Source organism: Gymnodraco acuticeps, unplaced genomic scaffold (genome assembly GCF_902827175.1).
Source record: "Gymnodraco acuticeps unplaced genomic scaffold, fGymAcu1.1, whole genome shotgun sequence".
NCBI classification, from domain to species: domain Eukaryota; kingdom Metazoa; phylum Chordata; class Actinopteri; order Perciformes; family Bathydraconidae; genus Gymnodraco; species Gymnodraco acuticeps.
Genome location: NW_022991286.1, coordinates 97,910 through 114,187, shown reverse-complemented (window position 1 = coordinate 114,187; position 16,278 = coordinate 97,910). Strand labels below are relative to the sequence as shown.

At 44.2% G+C, this 16,278-nt stretch overlaps 1 protein-coding gene across 1 annotated transcript in view; it reads left to right on the top strand.

Moving 5' to 3' along the window:
• Positions 1 to 16,278, top strand: part of lrrc75a (leucine rich repeat containing 75A) — a 106,914-nt gene that overhangs the window by 89,319 nt on the left and 1,317 nt on the right. The window contains 4 exon segments of the mRNA XM_034239897.1: positions 14,352 to 14,625; positions 15,780 to 15,842; positions 15,844 to 15,960; positions 15,963 to 16,277. Coding sequence (XP_034095788.1) covers positions 14,352 to 14,625; positions 15,780 to 15,842; positions 15,844 to 15,960; positions 15,963 to 16,277 — 769 coding nt within the window.

Below are 16,278 nucleotides of genomic sequence, written 5' to 3'. Positions count from 1 at the left end.
CTTTTCAACAATATATTGAGACCCTGCATGTTTGACACAACAGACATAGAATTAGAATAGAGTATATATTGGAAATGTAGCATTGCTAGTTTCTAATTTCCGCTGCTTATAGCAATGCATTGAGCTGCTAGCCTGTTTCCTGCTGCTTTGTATCGAACCTCCTGCAATTATTTCTTTACATTGGTTGGCTTCAAAGTTAATTATTGGTTGATGAAAGCATTGTGAGGCAGTGGAAGCTTAACAAAGACCTACTGATGCAGAGAAGCTAGAAAGAAGGCAGTAGAAGCTAAAGCTAGACATCCTTCTGTAAGAGAGGCTGCTCACAATGGCCTTCCCTGTTTAAGTAAAGGGTGTAATAATACGTACCATACATGTTTAGTCCATTTTTAGTTTCATGCCAGTTATTGGTGGTTTGGTGATTATCAATAAAGCCATTTATTCAGCAAATAGTATGCTAAGTTTCATGCTTATGTTAACCGCAGACCGATCATATGTGGACATATTCTCCATGACACCACTTAGAGGATTATAAAGAGCCGTTATAATAAATAATGGAAGTTCTGGCAATTATAATCTTGGCAATGACAAGTGCAATAGAGTGGTGCAATGAGGAGTCATAAAACCCAGAAATGGGTTTGCATTTCAACACCTCCGGTTACCTCGTCTTGAAGAAAATGTTTTTTTGAACGGTTGATAACAAGTGACTAAATAACCTACAATACGTCATCACACCGGCATGAGCATGTGTTTAGCTTAGTGGTGGTGATGCGCGGACAAGCAACCGTGATGAAGTTTGTTGATAGCCTAACGTTAGTTTTTTTTTCTGCCGATTGCATTTACGCTCCAAAACGTGTTAAGCAGGATAAACAGGTTTTGGCCACAGAGATTACTATCTGCTATACAGAAATCCAATGGGGAAATCTCATTGCTTTTTTTCAAGGGAGCACTTGCACTTCAGGGTCGGCCTAAAAAAGACATCATCACTGCACCACTTTCAGGGCTAATGCAAAAATGGGGCATCATTCATTGAGTTAAGGCTGGATGTGGGAAATGAGCTGACAATGTCTGGCTTAGAGCTACAGTCTATCTGATCTGCGGGAAACACCTGATAGAGATCTGGACTCTCTTTTTTAGTAAACACTGTAAATCCCTTCCTTTGTCTGTATCCCATTTTGTTTGTGTCCTGTTGTTTTTAATATGTTGACTTCCTATTTCCTTTTGTGGAAGACCCATTTCTCTTGCTGGACCGACATCAACAAAGCAAGTAGACCTGTATTATTGCACTTAAAAGAAGCAGCTAAATGAACACATTTCCTGCATGTTCACAGTTTTCAAAATGAGTGAGACTTTAATCTTCAAAGATTAATGAGGCTATAATTTACATGCTGGAGATAATACGGTTTCAAAATTAAGCTGAGCACTTCAAAGTACTTGCTTTTATATCCTTTCTCCTACTTTTCTCATTTGATTTGTTGTTCTCTTTCCCTTGACTTGTCTGCTTAATCATTCTCTCTAAAGGCCCTGTCACACTGTCCCGAAATTGACACCCGATGGACACACGATAAAGGAAATGTTCAAATTCGGCTGTGATCGTAGCAACATCGGGCCATTCGTGAGGGCATCTTAAGCCATCGTATGACCGCCGGTGGAGTTTCTCAGGCTCCGGCAGCAACTTCGTGAGCGGCAACTTCGTAAGGCACTCGTGAGGGCATCTTGTCAAATCGTGTCATCTTCGTGTTATCATCGGTGCATTCACCCTCACTCTGATCGGGGCGAATGCCCGATGGCACCGATGATAACAAGATGCCCTCACGATGGCCTTACGAAGGGCAAAATTGACCTTCGTAAGGTCCTTCGGCTATTTTTTGGCATGCCAAAGATTTTGCCACCGCTCGCGAAGTTGCTGCCGGAGCCTGAGAAACTCCACCGGCGGTCATACGAAGGCTTAAGATGCCCTCACGAATGGCCCGATGTTGCTAGGATCACAGCCGAATTTGAACATTTCCTTTATCGTGTGTCCATCGGGTTGTTTTATTGCACAACAAAATCATGTAAATATATTATGTAAATAACCCAATTTGTGTTCTGTGAAACTAAAAAGGATATAATATATTATTTTTTTCGGGACAGTGTGACAGGGCCTTTAAGGCCCTGTCACACTGTCCCGAAATTGACACCCGATGGACACACGAATATGGAATTGTGAATTTCGCACGATGATGGCCCCGAACCACACACGAAGGCAACATTTACATTACATTTAAGACGTACAACTGCAATGAAAGTACAAAAAACAATTATGTTACAGTACTATGATACTGTACTGATATCTTCAGACTTTGTTCTTTACTTTATCCGTCGTTATATGTAGAAGATATTAAGTTTTCTCCGTAATGTTGTTTCCATAACAACAACAACTTCCTGTCAACTGTCCTTCAAAATAATATATTATATTGTAGTGCCGTGAAAAGAGAGTCGGAGGCGGTGTATTAAGAATGGAGTTCCAATCTTTATTATCCATTACTTTCAGAGAGGTTAACACATGCACTGCTCTGCCTGATGAGCTAGCAGGAATGGCAGCTAAAGCTACAGGTGTTCCCCACTAAAGGGTCCGTGTGGCAACACAATAAGCAAGGTGAATTATGTCCAATAACGTGTCACCACACAAGCCCCCCCAGAATTCACACATAAACAAAATCAGCATGGCGGGGAGGAACGACACGCCGACCCCCACGACTCCTGAGCACGGGAGTCGGAAAAGTGACTCCCGCCTGTGCGGCCCCCGGAAGGGGAGGGACCGGAACAACAGGTCTTAAATCCGTGACAGGGGACGAGGCCGGGGGGCGGCCCCGTCGCGGAGGTCGAGCCAGCACCACAGGCTGGTCCAAGTCCAGGTGAGCAGCCTTCACCCGGTCCACCGAGACGTGCTCGGCCTTGCCACCCAGGTCGACCACCAGGTGCTTGTCCCCGTGCTCCAAGACCCGGAAAGGCCCATCATAAGGGGGCTGCAGGGGGCCTCTGTGCGCATCGTGCCGGATGAACACGTGCTCCGCCGAGCGGAGCTCTGCGGGAACCTGGGACACCTGAATACCGTGCTGAGTAGTAGGGATCGGAACAAAGGTCTCAGCGGCGTCACGCAGGAAAGCCCGCTGGGCCGACGCCGACCAGGGAGCCGATGCATTTGGGAGGAAATCCCCCGGAACTCTCAGCGGCTGACCGTAGACCATCTCCGCTGTAGAACACTGCAGATCTTCCTTAGGTGCGGTCCTCAGGCCCAGCGTCACCCAGGGCAGCTTGTCGACCCAGTTACCGTCCGTAAGGCCGGCCTTGAGGGCCGCCTTCATGGAGCGATGAAAGCGCTCGCAGAGACCGTTAGCCTGAGGGTGGTAAGCGGTAGTCCTGTGCAGCTTAACCCCCAAACCGCCTGCCACAGCGTTACAGAGCTCGGACGTGAACTGAGAGCCCCTGTCTGAGAAAATGTCTGACGGGGTGCCAAAACGACACACCCACGTTGCAATGAAGGCCCGGGCAACGTCTGCGGCTGATGTCGAAACGAGCGGAACCGCCTCCGGCCAACGGGTCGTCCTGTCCACCATGGTGAGGAGGTAGGAAAACCCCTGAGAGGAAGGCAACGGACCAACCAGGTCAATGTTGACGTGATCAAACCTCCTCTCAGGCACCAGGAAACGCTCCAACGGGGCCTTCGTGTGGCGGTGCACCTTAGCGCGTTGACAAGCCACGCACTCCCTGGCCCAAGTCCTCACGTCCCTTTTCAGTCCTTGCCAAACGAACTTCGCCGCTACCAAACGGACCGAAGGTTTAACGCCGGGGTGTGACAGGCCGTGCAACAGCCTCGAACACAGGACGCCTCCAGCTGGCAGGGACGACAGGCCGCGCCAGGCCCGTAGAGACGTCACACAGGAGAGTAATGCCCGCGTCGCCGAACACCACGTCCTCCAAGCGCAGCCCCGCGCTCTCCACCTTCAGGGCCTGGACGCCGGGATCTGTGACCTGGTCTGCCGCCATGCGAGTATAGTCCAGGCCCAACTGGACGGCACCGATGACGACCCTGGAGAGGCAATCAGCAACCAGGTTCGACTTGCCAGCCACGTGCTTAATGTCCGTAGTGAACTCCGATATGTAGGACAGCTGCCGCTGCTGACGTGCCGACCAAGGCTCCGCCACTTTTGACATGGCAAAGGTGAGCGGCTTGTGGTCGACAAACGCCGTAAATTCACGGCCTTCCAGCATGAAACGGAAGTGCCGCACGGCCAAATAAAGTCCGAGGAGCTCCCGGTCAAAGGCGCTGTATTTGCGTTCTCTAGGCGTCAGCTGGCGGCTGAAAAAGGCGAGCGGCTGCCAAGCGCCCTCCACCCACTGCTCGTGCACTGCGCCGACCGCGTAGTCTGACGCGTCCGTGGTGATGGAGATGGGAGCCGTAGATGATGGGTGTGCCAGCAAAGCCGCCTGAGCCAACGCGGTCTTGACCTCAGCAAAAGCGCCGTCCGCCTCTGCTGTCCAGTCGATCTCCTGGACGGGGGTCTTGCCTTTCAACGCTTCATACAGCGGCCGCATGATGTGTGCGGCCCGGGCGATGAAACGGTGGTAGAAAGTCACCATCCCCAGAAACTCACGGAGCGACCGGGCTGTGAGCGGGCGAGGAAACGCCGCAACAGCCTCCACCTTCGCTGGCAGAGGTGTCGCACCGCCCTTGGTGACGCGGTGCCCCAGGAAATCGATGTCCGACACCCCGAACTGGCACTTTGCAGGATTGATGATTAATCCGTGTTCGTTGAGCCGTGTGAAAAGGGCTCGGAGGTGGGACAGGTGCTCCTGCACTGAAGCGCTGGCGACGAGTATGTCGTCGAGGTAAACAAACACAAACGGCAGGTCCCGCAGCACCGAATCCATCAGGCGCTGGAACGTCTGAGCGGCATTCTTGAGTCCAAAAGGCATCCGCAGGAACTCAAAAAGTCCAAAAGGCGTTATCACTGCTGTGTTGGGAATGTCCAGGGGGTGCATGGGCACCTGGTGGTATCCACGCACCAGGTCCACCTTGGAAACACCCCCGTACCGGCCAGATGCGCCGAAAAGTCCTGAATGTGCGGCACCGGATAGCGGTCAGGCGTAGTGGCGTCGTTGAGTCAGCGGTAATCCCTGCACGGGCGGAACCCGCCGTTCGATTTGGGAACGACGTGCAGGGGGGAAGCCCAAGGACTGTCGGAGCGGCGGACAATGCCCAGGCGCTCCATGGTTGCGAACTCCGCCCTCGCTACAGCCAGCTTAGAAGGGTTCAACCGCCGGGCCCTGGCGTAGACAGGAGGCCCCCCGGTAGTGACGTGGTGTTCCACGCCATGCTTAGTGGTAAGCGCAGAGAAGGTGGGTAGCGACAGGTCTGGAAACTCGGCCAACAGTCTGAGAAACGTGTCTGCACCTGACAGCGAGCCTGACAGCCCGTCGTACGCTGCGCTGCCAAGTGTGCACACGAGGGAAGAAAACGTTATGGCATCAACCAAACGCCTATTCTTAACGTCCACTAAGAGTCCTAGGAGAACAGGAAACACAATAAAAACATCAGTTTCTAAAAATATATGAGATTATGACAGAACCAGCGGCGATGCTCTATGGAAGATTCCATAGAAAAGGTGATTCCTGTGCTCATCCAGGGCTTAGAAAAAAAAAAACACATGTTTATCAATGATTTAATTTACTACTGTAAAGTGTCTTCAAGCACCTGAAAAAGCACTTGACAAATAAAATGTATTAATATTATATTATATAATAATTCTGTCTAAACAAAAAATATTTTCATCCTCAAAACACAAGCTTCTTTAGAAAAAATTATAATTACATGCAGCACACATTTCTAAAAAGCATTGTGGCGAAGCAAAGAAATTCAAATGTGACCTTTGCTGTGTGTGTCCGTGATGTAAAGCTCCCTGCTTTAATGGAAATCACACACATCTACTTTGAATGCATTGGTATGGCTGAATATGAATGCATAAGGCCATTTGAATAAGATAAAGCAGGATTCATTGTTTGCCATCTCCAGCCTCCTCCTCAACACAACGCCGTCATTTGTTTGTGTCTCAGTGTGACTCATGTATATTCCCAGTGGCCCATGCCGTGACCCCTTGTAGCTGTGTGAGTAATGGTATTACCCGCTGAGCTCCACTGATGCCCGTCACAGATAAAGACACATTGCAAAGAGTCACATTAATGTTCCCACTGTATTTTGTAGATAACCATCTAAAGAGCCAACTGTTCTTGGTCACAGTTTGGTTTCTTCTTAATCGTTCAGCAAAAAAGATGACGGGAATGGTTTTATTTAAGATTTGGGTGCAGAAACGAGTCCGCAAACCTGGAAATTAGTTAGAATTGTACACCTATATTGTACATGAGCCCACCTTTAGCTTAGCGGTGGTGATGTGACCGTGATGTAGTTGATAGCGATAGCAATTACTTTTTATTTATGGTGATTGTATTTACGCTTCAATATTCACCAAGTGGTGTGAATGCATGTATTCTCCTGCTGACCAATAGTGTCTTATGTCTCAGATCTTTTTTACTGCAATATATCAAAATCTAATGGGAAAATTGCATTGCTTTTCGTCAAGGGAGCCCAATGCTAACTTCAGGGTTGGCCTATAAAAAATACTTCATCACTGCACAACTCTATTTGTACACATAATAAGATTTGGCTTGCAGTTAAAAGACAAGGTGACACATCTTTAACAACGCAGACAACAGGCAGATCTTTAAAAAGTACCTTAGGCTCCATCGGGTCTAGTGATGAGGACATATATGATTCATAGACTGTATATAAGAAGTTGACAGAAGGTTACCATCTTCAGGCCTTGTATTTGGCATTTGGTCGCTTGTTTTTTTGGAACCAAAAGTGAACCAAGAGGGTAGAGCAAAGTACGTCTCAATGCTAAATAAGACACATAGGCTTATTACTACTTTTGTGAACTAAAAACACTATGAATGGGTTAAAGTTCGAAGACCGGTACATGGACAACACCCAAAAAAGACACAATGCAGAAAAACTGACAATCCCCCAATTTCATACCAAAAACGAATTGTGTACAGTAAATATGAATCTTTAGAACCTCAATGATTATTAGGTGAATCAATGGATGGACAGGAAATGCCAACCATTCTCTGGCTTAACTTCTCTAAAAGGACAATTTGCTGTTTTTACTTTGGTATGCTAATACTTTTTTTTTTGCCTTAATACTCTATTCTTATGTATTGTACAATAAACCATTTCATACTAACACAGAAGGACCACGATCAAATTGCGATTTTAAGATTCTACTGCCAAATAAACTTCACAAAGATACACCAAAGTGTTATTGTTATTACTAGAGCCACACAGTGGATGGTTTAATGTTTTCTTTTCATTGTGAGAGAGATATGGAACTGTCTTTTCAGACGTAGAATGGTGCAGATTCTTACATGGAATCTTGCTTCTGCTCATCTATTGTGTGTTAACAGTCAGGCTGACATACACATAGCCCCCTCACATCGTCTGTGCTATCTTTGTCAAGCATGTTGCACAGGAGGGGAGGGAGGAGGTGTTTTCTCACCTTCTCTGTCACAGAACAGGGGAGGAAAGAGGAGCCAAAGGAGATCTGCTGTCTTCGTGCACACACACACCAGCTGACTAGTGAATACATGTTTTTTGGTCCAGACAGAAGCGCAGGCAAGGAGAGGGGAAATAAGGACAGCATTTAAAGCCATAGTCTTCTCTCTCATCTTAATTTACATACATTTCCTGTGTGAAGATGATGCAGCTGGTGGCACGTAGTCACTTTCACCTGGATTCACCCCGTGAGTCTGTTTCAGGAAACAGGTGGGAGGAAGGGGAAGAGATCCGGCAGCAGAGAGGCGAAAACATGGCTGAATGGATCATACTGTATAGAGAGATACAGGGGCAGACAGAGAAGGATGGAGGTAGTAAAGCATCATGGTGACACCCAGGGAAAGCTGAGACCAAAATGCTGTTCCAGAGATATGATATAAGATGAGGTCCCTGTGGCTTCATACAGACTGGGGATAACTGGAGGAGTTACTTGTGATTCACACCATCATATTGTCAATATCATAATTAGATGTGCAACAGTCCTCAAACTATCAGCATGGTAAAGATGGGCTTAAATGAAAACTTTTGTTTTGTTTCATACAGTATTATGAATTGTTGATGGTCTTTTCCCTCCATGAAAATACAACAAATACCAAACAGTTATTACGTTTACATAAACACTGCTGTCATTCCGAATATGACAATATAAATAACTCAATATGGTCACGTCAACAGCATATTTCCTTTGGATATTCTGAATAGGGCCTTATTCTGAATGTAGCATTTTTAGAATTATGACTTGTTTAGAATTATGCCAATTTTATTTGAGTTTTAGGACTTCAATAAGGTTTGTTATTGCATATTGTGGCACACCGCCTCTGCCTGTTTACAGCCAGCTCTTTGTGTAGTACACCAACATGCAAGCCCAGATTGTCAGATGTGCTATGCTACAATAGAAAGCATGACATTCACAGAAACTGCAACTACATTTTTAACCTATGATCATTTCCAAAGTCTACAAATAATGAGTCACAGTTGATATCCCTGTCTGTCTCAGATGACATACAGTACACATAGCCCTCTGTCCCACCTCCCTGTTGGTTATTGTCCAAACAGGGTTGGGTGACCTTAGCTCGGAGCGTGGGTGTGTCTCTCTCTGTAGCGTGGGATTCTGGTCTGAAGCCAAAAACCTCATGAGCTCTATCAGTCGCATCTGCTTCTTATATGCATACTACTACTTTGACATATTCTTGTTTATGCCCTAAACTGAGGATGTGTGATAGTTTTTGGAGTAAGGGGTAAAGTATGGGAAAAAACAATTCTGCATGTTTGTGGCATGCAGTGGTCTCAAACCATGTGTCACACAAAGCCAAGGGCATTGCTGTTTTATGGTGTTAACTAATTAGCACACTTTCACTAATGGGCTGCTGCATAGAGTAAAGTTGGTCCACAGCCTCCAGGGCCTCCAAGTATTTTTACACTACTTTCCCAGAGAGGCAGAGGTTGCTTCATCAGCCGCTCATGGTATTTTTTTCTCATTTGCATTTGCTCACAAAATGAACTTGTGGCAAAGTGTTTAGTTTTAGTTATAGACTTTATAAATTAAGTATAGACTGAAATACACAAAGTGCAGCTTAGTCTGATGGGAATGTTATCAGTTTCTATAAAGGTGCTAGATAGATAAATATCAACAAGTTCTTCCTGAGTTGATCATGAATGTCTGTGACACATTTCATGACAATCCATCCAATAGTGGCGTGAGATTTAACAAATGTTAACCTCATGATGACGCTAGGAAAAAGTAAGAGAATCACCAAAGTATTTACGATTCATCCTCTGGGAACCATGAATGTTTGTACAACACGTGAAGCCAATTCATACAGTAGTTTTCACACATTTCACCTTACACCACAAACTTCATTGTGATGCTGGGAAAAAGTCATAGAATCAATTTGAGATTCATTCTCTGGAAACCTTGAACGTTTGTACAAAATGCGAAGCCAATCCATCCAGTCGTTTTCGAGACCTTTCTCTTGAAACCATAAATACCAACCTTATGTAGATGCTAAGGACAAGTCATTGGACCACCCAGGTGTTTAGGAATTACCCTGTACATAATGTGAAACCTATCTAGCCAGTAGTTGTTAAGACATTTCTATCGAAACCACAAATGTCAACCTCGTGGTGATGATAGAAAAGGTCAGGATGTTAAGATTCATCCTCTGAGAACCATGAACGTTTTTACAAAATGTTAAGCCAATCCTTCTGGTAGTTGTCAAACATTTAACTTAAAAACCAACACATTGTTAACCTCATGGTGATGCCAAGAAAGACAGAAAATCACCAAAGAATTAAGAATTCATCCTTTGGTAACCATAACTGTTTGTATCAAATGTTAAGCCAATCCTTTCAGTAGTTTCAGGATCAATGTGATGGGCGGATGCTGGTAGATTGACAGCTAGTTGCATGTTTTTCTCGCTAAATTCAAACCGAAAATAAATTGTGGCAGATAATTCTGCGTAGCCCTTGGGAGAGTGGTTAAAACATTTGTGGAAGGCTCAGTTTGACCTCTCTGTTATGCTTTATGCTGCTCTGGCCTAGATTCCTCTGGAGTCTCCCCGGTACACGAATAGATAAATATATTCAACCGTCGTTATGATAATAGTTGAATCCCACAGTCTGTACAACAGTGACATTGGCCAAGTTTGTTCTGATCAGAGCAATAGACCTCTGCTGCAGCTCATATCTCTTTCAATGAATAGTTGAAGCCGATTTAATACTAGTCATATAATCCCTAATGAAGCAGCCTACTTTATGTGTTTATGTATGTCTAAAACTCGGTTGCGTGCGTGTTATTTGTGGATGTTATTTTTATGGACCAGACCCCAGATCAGTCCTTTGTGCCCCACTCCCTCAATTCTCAGCCAAATCCAAGCGCCCAGTGGGATATTTTTAGCTTGGACCAGTGGCTTGCAGAGCTTTTAAGTTTTTCTCTGCAGCCCAGTCCATTTTTCATTCTCCAAATATCAGTTACTTAAGCCCTAAATCCCCCAAAGTGTGTGTGTGGGTTGTGTGTGTGTGTGTGTGTGTGTGTGTGTGTGTGTGTGTGTGTGTGTGTGTGTGTGTGTGTGTGTGGTGTGTGTGTGTGTGTGTGTGTGTGTGTGTGTGTGTGTGTGTGGTGTGTGTGTGTGTGTGTGTGTGTGTGTGTGTGTGTGTGTGTGTGTGTGTGTGTGTGTGTGTGTGTGTGTGTGTTAAGGTAGTTTCCATTAGCTGGCAGGTACAGTGCATACTTGTGCACATTACATCATGCATTGTGGTCTATAGAGTTTGCTCTTTACCTCCACAGTAAGGTTCACACAGGGCTTTATTTGGAGCTGCAGCTCTCTTTTCAGGTTTTGGTTTGAAGTTACTGATATACCTGAAGAATCAATATGTTCTCACTCCCAAAATCAACAAACAAGGCAGCTTGGTCAGGGCCCCTTTTTAATAATTGGTAGCCCTTTGGTTTTACATTTTTTACACTTTAGTGACGTCAATGAATTACAACTTGGTTTGATTTTGGCTTCCAAAAGAACTTTGCTAGGTTTTGGGAAAGAATTGGTTTAAAATAAATATTTGCTACAAAACCTGCATTTTGTATCTAATAAGGCTGCCATCATTAACGCGTTAACGCTCTTGCGATTATCTAGAAATCTTAACCTAATCTTAACTGCTAGCTGCACCAATAATTCTACCATGTGAGCACATGCCCTGTGTATTACCTTATACAGAGGGTGATCACAGCGGGTCTCCATGACAACAGCTCTGTCGATGCTTTAGCTTTATGTTGGAAACTGTCTGACTTCATCCCAATAATTCAAAAGTCATGAAAGTCAGAAACACCACTCATGTATTTGTTTTAATACTAGTAAATACTAGTATTTTAAACTTGTGATTAATTATCGATAATCACTGATCACTATTGGGATAAACGTGATTAAATGTTTTATCGATCAACAGCACTAGCATCTAAGACAAATATACATCATAATATTCATAATTATATTAATAACAATATAATAATACATTGTATTATCAAGTGTTTTTAAAAGTGCTTAATGACGCTTTACAAAGATTTTTTCAAATGTGTTAAAAAATGAAAGTCAAAATAAAATCAAGCTCACATAAGAACATTTAACTTTGGGACACAACATTATCACACAATAAAAGCCAGACTAAAAAGGGGAGTTTTGGTCAGTGTTTTGAAGGTTAGGAGGTCGGTCAAGTCACTGATTTGTTTTGGGAGTAAGGTCCGGAAGGAGGGGGCAGCGATGAAAAGACTCTGTACTTGGTCTGTGTAGGAATGGACAGGAGATTGGCTTTTGATGAGCGAAGGCAGCGGAGGTAGCCTATTTCATATGAAATAGACCCCAAACAATCTCATAGAGGATGGTGTTACAATACTTCAGTCTGGAAGTGAGGATTGCATGTCTGAGGGTTTCTGCAGCTGGAAGTAGAGTGATGATGAATGACATACAAGGTTCAAGGCTTTTATTGGTCATACGTACATAGCTAGAGTGTAGTTATATGACGATGAAAATCTTAGGTCACAGACTCCTCCAACAGTGCAACACAATAAAACTGAAAAAACTGAAAAAATAGTACACAGTAAGGTAAATACGTTATGTATGTTACATAAACATTAGATTAGAAGATCGATATCACACTAATATCTGAATGAGTGGGCCTCAGAGCTAGCTGTTTCCCCCTGTTTACAGTCTTAATGCTAAGCTAAGCTAACTGGCCCAAAGTGTCAAACTATTACTCTAATTATTAATTTGTAATGTATATTACTGTTAGTAACTGTGTCGTGTCAAAGTGTAACATTTAGAGGGAAGTGACTTTATCAGAGCAACCTATTTTTATTGAATGGATTGTGTGCATTTTTCATGACAGTATATAACAGCCAAACGGACGAAACATGGAAACAGAAACATTACCATATTGCCGTGCTGTCACCTTGAGAAGTATGAAGTGACGCGTTTTACGTGAATATGTAGGTGGAAAAATGTGTGATAGCGTTGTATGTAATGATCATGTTAATCTACTGATACGAGAAGAGAAATATGGTTGGCATAAACATGCAATATAACGTAAAGAAAAAATATTTATTTAAAGAATAAAAGAACGAAAAGAAGCATAATTGGTCCAATATATAGCTTCAAATCTATGGGAGCCATTAAAGGCCATTATTATGCTGCATTTGTATATCACATTATGGATGCCTGTGGAAAAAAGAATTGCATGTATCTGAATATGTGAATTGTTAAAACAAATTATAATAATAACAATCACACTGTCACAATCTTATGAAGGACCCAAATGCAGCACTCGAGAAACCACGGAGTATTGGTAATGTACTTTATTGGTAATAATACCAGAACAGAGGGATACCAGCAGAACAGTAACAGCTGGATGATGTGCAGGCAAACGAACCAGAGGACAGCAGGCAGAAGGTGAGTCAGGGCCGGGCAGAGGGTCAGGGAGCAGGCGAGGCCGGTCAACGTAGGTACAGGCAGGGTCAGACAGCAGGCAAGACAGGATAGTCCAAGGACAGGCAGGATCAGGGATCAGGCAGAGCAGGCAGGTCGGGGACAGGCAGGGTCGGAGCCGGGTAGGCAATCTGATGACAAACGCGTGAAAGACTAGCATGAAGGCAAAGTACGATCTGGCAACGGGTGTGTGTCTGGTGAGGGTTTACATACTGGCAGTGAAGCTAATGGGTGTGCAAAAGAGAAAGAGAGTGAGCAAAACGTGAATGGAAACTGACTGGTGAATGATGGAGCAGGCTGTGACACACACATTTAGTTTGAATGTATAAAAAAAGTGTTTAGCTATAGACATGTTGTGCCCGTGTCACAATGTTTTATACACAAATATGAGATATAATTTGCCCATGTGTAAAAAGGATTGTTGAGCTGTTTGTGTAATTGAATTGTGTGCAGGAATATTTTCAACAATAAGGTTTCATAAAGTAAAATATTAATTACCATAGTCAATGCCAGGCAAATGACGGCCCCGCCCACTTTCCGGTGTAAACAAGGAACCGTGGCAAAGCGGGAAATACCTGTCATCATTCATAAACATTTCTGTGTTTTGTAATGCACGTTCAACAACTAAAAACATCCAAAGTAACAATTCTTTCTATACTTTCACTTAGAAAAAGGACGGTAAAAGAAGAAACTTTGGCTTTCTTTTGGGAAACACTTAATCTCAGCTACATTATGATGCTAATAAGGCTAAACGTCAATCGTCAGACTAAACAGTTGTGATGTTGAAAGTCAAACTTGTATATTTTAGATGCTGATTTGAAATATAAAACACTGACAAGCCATGGAAATCCCTCTTAAAGTGTTGGCAGAGTGAAAGGACATCAATCCCCTATTGCTTTTCATTTCACCATATAGGCCTATGGACGCTGATCAATCAATCTCAAGTGACATACTGTAATTGTTACCTGACTGATCATTGCATTCTGGCTCCTTGTTGGATACAAAATGCATGGTATTCTTAATTTATTTATGTGAAATCTCAGAATGTGTATATTTACTGCCAGTCAATGGATGGCAGATATTTCACCCAAAAAGGAGCGGGGCCATGACGTAGAAGGAAAGTACAGGATGGGTTGTTCTAATTACTCTTATGTTCCACCGATACATACAATTTCACTGCAAGCCCATTAAAGCATTTTGGCTCTAACTTTGTCTCATGTGTCCCTTTCCAGTTTGAAGGCGGTGCTGACGGCCCCGCTGTCCAGCGGGGCGTTGGATCTGTCCGGTATTCCTCTGGCTGCTCGAGACATGGAGCGTCTGTGTGCACACCTCCAGCGCCACACGTCCATCCTGGGCAGCCTGGAGCTGGGCTTCACAGATCTGACGGACGAGGCCTTCCTCCTGCTGCTGCCCACGCTGGCCGCCCTGCCTCACCTGGAGACTCTGGCTCTGAACGGGAACAGGCTGACCAGAGCCGTTCTGAAGGAGCTGACCGACGCCCTGAAGGTCAGCAAGACATTTGAATATATTTGTCCAGATGGTTACAATGTAGCAGCATAGTATCAGTATTAGTGTAGTCCCTGTTAATGAGCCCCCTTGCTTTTTGTTGGAAGTTATATTTTTCCTAGGAACTAAATATAAGACTTAAAATTACTTGCGTTTGTAGAATCTGAAAAATCGTGAAGTGACTGAGTTCTTAAGAAAAGCTTCTAGAGAAATGAAACTTTAACAGAATTTGAAAATTTAAATAAACATAGTCTTTTCCACTATTAACACCATCATGTAATATAAACAATGCACCAACAAGCGCCTGTATAGACAGAGAGAACAATTGACAATAAAATGTATTGATAAATGTCATAATTGTAAATATTTGTTGATACATGTATTATTTACTTTTATTTTGTATTTATTCAAGATGCATTTAAATGTGTATTGTATTATATTTTTTTCTTCAAAAATGTTGAGACTTTTTATTTTTATTTTACAAATATCAATCATTTTATGACTGTATATTCCTTCCATTTTTTATAAATGATAAATATATTGTAATAAAAATACAGTCTGCTTGTACTTTAGGTATAACAACATATTTTTAACATGGCGAGTGTGTTTAAAAGGCTAGAAGTGAGGGGCACTTTACTTAGCAATTTTCAGTAGTAGTACTGTAACATACTTAAAATAAAATTGTAATGATGACGATGACTGACGATCAGAGTCAGAAACAGGTTTATTACCAGGTTGGTTTACACGTACGTGGAATTTGACTTGGTGTCGTGGTGCATAAAGAACTAAGAATTAAAAACACAGGTAGAGAACTAGAAAAAAATAATATAAAAAATATTTGGTAAAATATAACAGTATTTTCATTGCAATGGAATGAAATAGAGGAATACAATATGGAATAAAAATCAGCTGTAATACAAAATAATGCATTGTGGCTGAGGTAAAGTTCAGTGGGGGGGGCCGGGCCTTGTTTATGAGGGCCGTAGCGGAGGGGGAAGAAACTGTTCAGGGCAGTGGCGAGAGGTTTGTTCCTGATGGAGCGAGTCCTCCTGCCAGAGGGGAGGGGGGTGAACAGTTTGTGTCCCAGGGTGGGTGGGGGTCGATGATGATGAGGATGATATTTTGATACAGTATGTTGTTCTTCACCACCCCAGGACCCCTGCAGTTTCCCCAGCGTGACGGGGATCGACCTGGGCAACAACGTGGACATCTTCTCCTCTGCCGCAGCCCTTCCTGCTCAGCCTGAGGAAGCGCTGCCCCAAGGCAGGGGAACCTCCCACCATCCTGGAGTTCGGAGAGAGTCAGGCCAGCGAGCCCCCCGAGAATGCTGAGGGGGCTCGGGGAGGGAGGAGGAGACGGACGACAACCGTCACCGAGAGCAGGGCGAGCTCCGGTCGGAGGTGGAGGAGGAGCTGGACGGGGAGATGGAGATCGAGGAGATGATGGAGGAGCTGCTGGACTTTGACCGGGAGGTGCAGGGAAGGAGGACGAGGACGAGAGCATGGTGGACGCTGGAGGAGCAGAGGAGAGGGATGGGCAGGGGGGAGGAAGGGGGGGTGGAGAGGGGAGGAGAAGGAGGCGCAGGGGAGGCGGGGCCGCTGATGGCGGACGATGACGACGACACGCACAGCCTCTCCTGCTCCAGCCAGTCGG